Source organism: Bubalus kerabau, chromosome 8 (assembly GCF_029407905.1).
Source record: "Bubalus kerabau isolate K-KA32 ecotype Philippines breed swamp buffalo chromosome 8, PCC_UOA_SB_1v2, whole genome shotgun sequence".
In the NCBI taxonomy this organism is placed as follows: Eukaryota; Metazoa; Chordata; class Mammalia; order Artiodactyla; family Bovidae; genus Bubalus; species Bubalus kerabau.
The window spans coordinates 97,236,941-97,242,940 of record NC_073631.1 but is presented as its reverse complement, the minus strand read 5'-3'; the positions used below and the strand labels follow the sequence as shown (position 1 = coordinate 97,242,940).

Sequence of the window (6,000 nt, the reverse complement as noted above, 5' to 3'; positions counted from 1 at the left end):
ATTGCACTTAAACTTATAGGACTGCAGTAAGATGGCTGGGAGTACCTCAAAGAGGCAGAGAAGCAGCAGGCATAAACTTTTCTAAATCAAGTAACAGTGTCAGGCATTCAGAGTGCTGGTTATGGATATACTAAATGCCTGGTGATCCCCTATATAAAACTCTAGTCATCTACATTTAAGTCATCATACACACAGTCTCATTTGGCATCCAGAACATGTGCACCTGTGTGGTTCTATAGCACTCAGAGCTGATCATACTACATCATTTTCACTAGTGTTATATTAAAAGAAGACACTTTAGACCAAGGGTATGTACTTTTATGAAAATGTCACACACAAGGTCTTGGATGTCAGGCCTCCAAAGTCCATGTCAAAGAAGACTGCCTTCAGAAGGCTTTAAAAAGGAGGCTAGCAAGTGTGGATTGAATCAGTCTCTCTTTTAGCTCTCTGGTGTCGCAGAAGTAGAGACCTGCTTATACCCCAAGACTATGGAAGGATAAGCACAGAGGCTGAGCATTCAGTCTTTGTTCCCTATGAAACCATGACAAAGATCTTTCTGCCACCCTGAGTAGTATGACTTATTTATGGATAGTCCCCCCTGCCCCACCCCAAACATCCAGAGACTAGACTGGAGTCATGCAGCAAAGCTTTGTTTTGAACTAACAGAGCTGCTCAGACTGACTTGGTCTGGAAAGAGCTCCTCACAGGAACAAGCCTAGCAGTCGGTGGTAAGAGGTTAAAAGGCCAGACTGGTCATGGCAATGTGGGGGTGAGGCCTCCAGAGGAATTGCTCCTTTCCTCCTCTCCCCTACTCCATCACCCCCACAAAGGACCCAAACTCACAGATGAAAGATTATAAGACCCTTCAGAACACAGGCTCCATGAACTCAATCCCACATTGTTGGGAGATTATAATAAGGCCTGGAAGTTAGGAGTCCAAGTCCAGAGGCCGAACAAAACTAGATAGTAACTTTTCAGCTACAACTCAAAGGTGATTTTAAATCCACACATGAGCCTAAGAGATTCCCTTCTGAGATGAAGGAAAACAAGAATAATCTTAAAAGTTAAGTGAAAAAGAGGCACTTAAAGGAAAAATATGTCCCCAGTCTGTCTGAGTCTCCTGTTGTGATGTCACCAACAGGATGATCAGCACTGTCCCTGCCTGCACACCTTTAGCACCTTTCATACACGTAAGGACCTCCAACTGCTCGTGTCTCAGTAGGTCACTGATGGCAAAGCAAGTGAAAATTTAATTCATTTCTGTTTTAAAATTAAAATACAATATAAAACAAACCAGAACTAAAACTTCACACCAAAGAAGTGAATGATTCTCAGTTTCTTTTCTTCCGCATGCTAGTTTTTAAAATGATTCTTAATTCTTCAGGAAGAATGACTTGTGGCTTTTCCCCAAGACCTTTTATCCAATTACTAGGCAATTACAGCACCATGCACATTAAAGCAGACAGAAAACGAGGCAAAAAGCTAAGAGAAAAATCAAGGGCCAATTGGCTTTCTAGAGATAAAACCCATTGCCTGAGAATACGGTAGGTGCATGGCCCAGAGTGAGAAAAGAAGCATTCTAAAAGGAAATGGCCAGCATGACAGCCAAAGCTCACAGCCCAAGAGCAGAAGCCCTTCCTGCCCTGCTCTTCTCTGGCCTCTCACGAACTTTATGTCCCACGGCATAAATGCCATACCTGTTTAGGGTCTGCAGTTCCCTATGATGGAGTCAAAGATACCTTAAACCATTAACAGGCATAGGAGAATTTAAAAACTTCCCAGAATGAAGAACTTTGACCACCATAAGTTTCTTGATTTGAAATGTTCTCATGCCATAATTTCTAAGAACAACAACAAACAGCACAACCACCACACACGATGAAGTCTTTAGACAAGTCAACTCTAACCACTGCTGGCACCAGAAGGATGAGAAAAGACATCACTGATTGAGAGTTGTTGAGCTGCTTAATTTCCTCTAAAGCAAGTTAAAAGATAGGTTATGAGCTGCTTAACTATCCTCTAAAGTAAGTTAAAGGATAGGTTTGGGTATCTAGGCTGAAAGATACCAACCACTGCTGCCATTAGATCCAGCTACTCAATTAGATGTACCTTTGAAAACAGCAAGTTAAACATTCAGCTTTCCCTATAATCTGCAGGATTCTCAAGGTTAGCCTTCTTGTTCTATCCCCAATGCTGCTTCTCGTTGTTGCTGGATTTACTTTTTTTAATTTTTGTTTTTATTGACAATGTTGCTTAATTTATAGAGCAATGCCTGACATGGTCATATGTTGAGAGTTCCTTTAACATTTTCTTTATCTTATCTTGATTCATTTAACATTATGAAAGTACTTTCAGACTCTCCCTCAACTTCCATCAGGGAAGAGGGAGTATGTGAGTATGTGTGTGTACTGGGGCAGAAGGGAGAGAAGCAAAGAAAAAAGCACAAGGGAAAGTGAGATTCCATAAACTTAAAACAATTTACAGAAAGGCATCTGATGTATTTTCTGAATAAGGCCTTGATCAGGGTAACCAATTCTCTCTGTAGCACATTCTACACTGCCCATAAATAAAGGAGTCTCTTTAAATTAACATTTCCAGTATCAATGAACAGTCCAGTAATCCTCATTTCAAGCGCTCGATGAGTCCCTGTGTGAGTCCAAGGTGCAGAAGCTGTGTTCGGGAGAGGTTTGCTAGATTGGGGAAGGCCGCAAGCAGCTTCTCCCACGCCAGTTCCAGCAGGCTAGGAACCACCAGCCAGATCTTAAACAATGACCCAGTCCGTTTATTTTCGTGGATGTTCACCACTCCTCCATGAATGTACATGCAACCAGCCTATGAACAAATGGCAGTCAAAAGAGGATAAATAACAGAGACTTAAGCTGAAGATTCAGCAAAAAAAATTCATGGCAGGCTGAACTGAATGAAGTAAAATCAAAAATTTCTCACTGATCCCAACACAGTGCAGAGATCAAGAAAGATTTATATAATGAATGAGTTACTAAGGGAAAAACTAGAGATTACTTTTACTTCAACAACTTTGACATCATTAAACTAAGATTATATTAAGTACCCATCATGCCAAAGATAAGAATACAGAGTTTAAAATAAAGCTCTTAGCATTCAAGAAGCTAGTAGAATCTTCAATAACACAGCATTTTGGGGGTAAAATTATTCTGCCCTCCCAGAAAACATCTTTGATATCACTGTCAGGGCCTGAATACCACATGCAGCATTTCTTTTACATTTTATGCAGCTCTTTTAAGCTTGTATATGATGGATTTTCTCCCTTTTTCTCAGAGGAAGAGCTAGCTTTGGAAGAAAGGTTTTAAAAACACATTCTTAATCCAAGCTTTGCTAATATCAGACATCTTTTTTTCTTGCTCTATCCCTAAAAGTATTTCCTTATCATCTGCAACTACATAAAGAAGATAAGAAAATGAAAACTTACTGGTGTAACAGCTGCACAGTGAAAATAAACTGGCTCCGGCATGGTAGCTGGGAGCTTAACCCATTGAAAAGTCTGCAGATTCAGCTTCCAGATATCTCCCAGGATCACTTCTCCATTATAGCCCCCGCAAATAAACACATCTATCAGTGGAAGAGAAAACCAAAATCAGACAAAGGAAAAGAGCCACAGTGACAGCATGTCCTGTCGTAGCTCTCATGGCTAGCTGACATGGGGCCAGTCCAGTTTCCATACCATAGGGGACTTCAGCTGGTGGGCTGCTCATTCTGCTGCCTTGCCCCTCACTAGAGTCTGAACTCAGTGTTTGGATTTTTTCTAGGGCTAGGATGCAAGCCTCTAAGGAGGCTTCATGTCCAGGTTCTTAAATTCAAACACCTTCAGGTGCCAGGCATAGGAAGTCAATGAGCAAGAAGGTTCAGGGAAAATAGACAAGCCAGGTAACAAACAGGAGCGCACTTGCTCTAACGGGGAAGATGGTGATGCAGCTCCAGCTGATGGAGCTACGCAGGACTTAAGGTCAGCAATGGCCAGACCTTCCAATTTTGTAAGAGAAGTTGGAAATTCAGATTGATTTTTTTTGAAAAATGAAACTTTTTGGTTTTTAAGTATTGGCCACTAATTCAAAAACTGTAATACACACATGAGCCAAACAAAACACAACTGCAGGCCACCAGTTTGCAAACCCTTCTTTTAAATAATGTCCCTAAAAGTATAGACATTTATCTGCCCATAGAGACAAACATTCTCTATGTAGATAACTAGCCTGCAATGTTCAGTTCGGGGCACAGAGGTTTTTCCAAGCTTTCTTCAGCCCAAAGAGAACAGTCTGAAGCCCAAGTTGATCTGTGCTAGTTATTAATGTCAGGAAAAAACCTTCCCAAAGTTTTTTTTTTTTTTTTAAATCGCTGTTATTTTTCTGTTTGTTTTTGTAAAATCAGTTATTACCAAGTATACAACATGTACCAAAGGCTATGTGAAACTTCAAACTAAATGCTCAGAACTACAGCTGAGTGCAGCTTGTATGGTGCCTGGAGTCAAAGAACCAAATGAACCCTTGCCTTAACTCAGGTCTAGATCAAGTTTAAGCCAATACCTAATTAAACTATAAAATACACTAGAAACATTTTTGGCTCGGATTCAAAAAAAAGTATGGTTCCATTTTTAGAGAGGCAAAGCTGAACAATGCCACTATCTATAAATCTTGCCCAAAGAGCAAAAGCATAATAAAAAGCACCTCTGTACTAGAGATGGCAGCATAATCCTAGTAAAATCTGAACTAAGCTGCTAAAAGGATATAGGCTATCAAACTCGTTTATACACACCTTCTTCCTCTCCAAAACTTTAAGGCGGTATATCCAACTATAAAATAAACTGTAAATTAAAAGACAGGAAGGTTGTCCAAAGAGGAGTCATTTATCACACTTAGATAAAGGAGCTGCAGCTGCTTTCTGAAGCCATACAATGCCTGTGTTGTAATACGGCCAAAGAATGAGCTAAGAGTTCTATTTGGCATCAGATGGAGAACAGAATAAACTTTATGAAATAACACTCTGAAGGAGTTATTACAATGTTAATACAATGTCTACCAAGGTCTCTATTGTATGTCAGGATTATTAGTGTTACCCATAATAACCACAGACATCTGTTAAGGTACGGTGCTGAAAGATTAGGTGGTATAGTAAAAGCTTACTTATCGCTTATTTTTGAGTTCTCTGATAAGAAGGAACCCAAGCACATTAGTTTATTTTATGAAAATTCCTGAGAGAAGCATAACTTTATGGATTTCCCTTTAAGTATAAACTACAAGAAATAGACTCTCCCCAAAGGTATGCTATGACTCTTTTAGGGTGATCATTAAGAAATAAGATATTCTCAGAATATACAGTTACAAAAATGGAAAGAGCATGCTATTTGAAATCCTTACCATTTTTTATCTGAACACAACTGTGACATCTCCGGGCTGCAGGAAAACCTGCCAAACATATAAACATGGAAATTCCATTATTCATAAGATACAGCAAAAGACAAACTATGAATAAGTTATTTAAAACAATCCCTTTGTTGCATTAAGCAAACACTGACTAGTCCTTCCAACCCTCCCTTATTTCACACTCAAATAAAGCCATCAGAAGTTCCATCATAATGATATAATGTTAAGATGTCAGCAAAATAAAGTGAGGTGGCAGTGGGCAAGGGTTACCAGTGGCTCTCCCAAGCCCTTTTACCTACAAAGAGACAGGTACATCTTGATTTAAGTGCCTACTTCTTATCCTACCCAGATTTCCCTCTGCCACAGAATTCAGCAATCCCCATTAAAAGTCTTTGCTCAGCTGCTGAGGAAGAATAATTGGGCTAAGGAATACAAGTAATTTCCTTCTTTCTTTTTCCTAGTTCCCCAACCAGGGATCAAACTCGTGTCCCCTGCAATGAAAACACAAGTCTTAACCACTGAACTGCCAGGGAAATCCCATAAGTAATCTCGAATATCAGTTCAACAGATATTTTTCTTGTCATATAATGCAATAAAATCACTT

The 6,000-nt window shown here is 39.7% G+C and overlaps 1 protein-coding gene across 3 annotated transcripts in view; it reads right to left on the bottom strand.

The window, feature by feature from the left end:
- Positions 1 to 1,248: 1,248 nt before the first annotated feature.
- The window catches only part of KLHDC10 (kelch domain containing 10), a 61,637-nt gene continuing 56,885 nt past the window's right edge, over positions 1,249 to 6,000 (bottom strand). For all 3 annotated transcript variants that reach the window (XM_055590909.1, XM_055590910.1, XM_055590911.1), the window contains 3 exons: positions 5,391 to 5,438; positions 3,449 to 3,588; positions 1,249 to 2,832 (listed from right to left, as the gene is read on the bottom strand). In XM_055590909.1, coding sequence (XP_055446884.1) covers positions 2,623 to 2,832; positions 3,449 to 3,588; positions 5,391 to 5,438 — 398 coding nt within the window. In that variant the 3' untranslated portion in view covers positions 1,249 to 2,622. The remainder of the gene's footprint in view (positions 2,833 to 3,448; positions 3,589 to 5,390; positions 5,439 to 6,000) is intronic.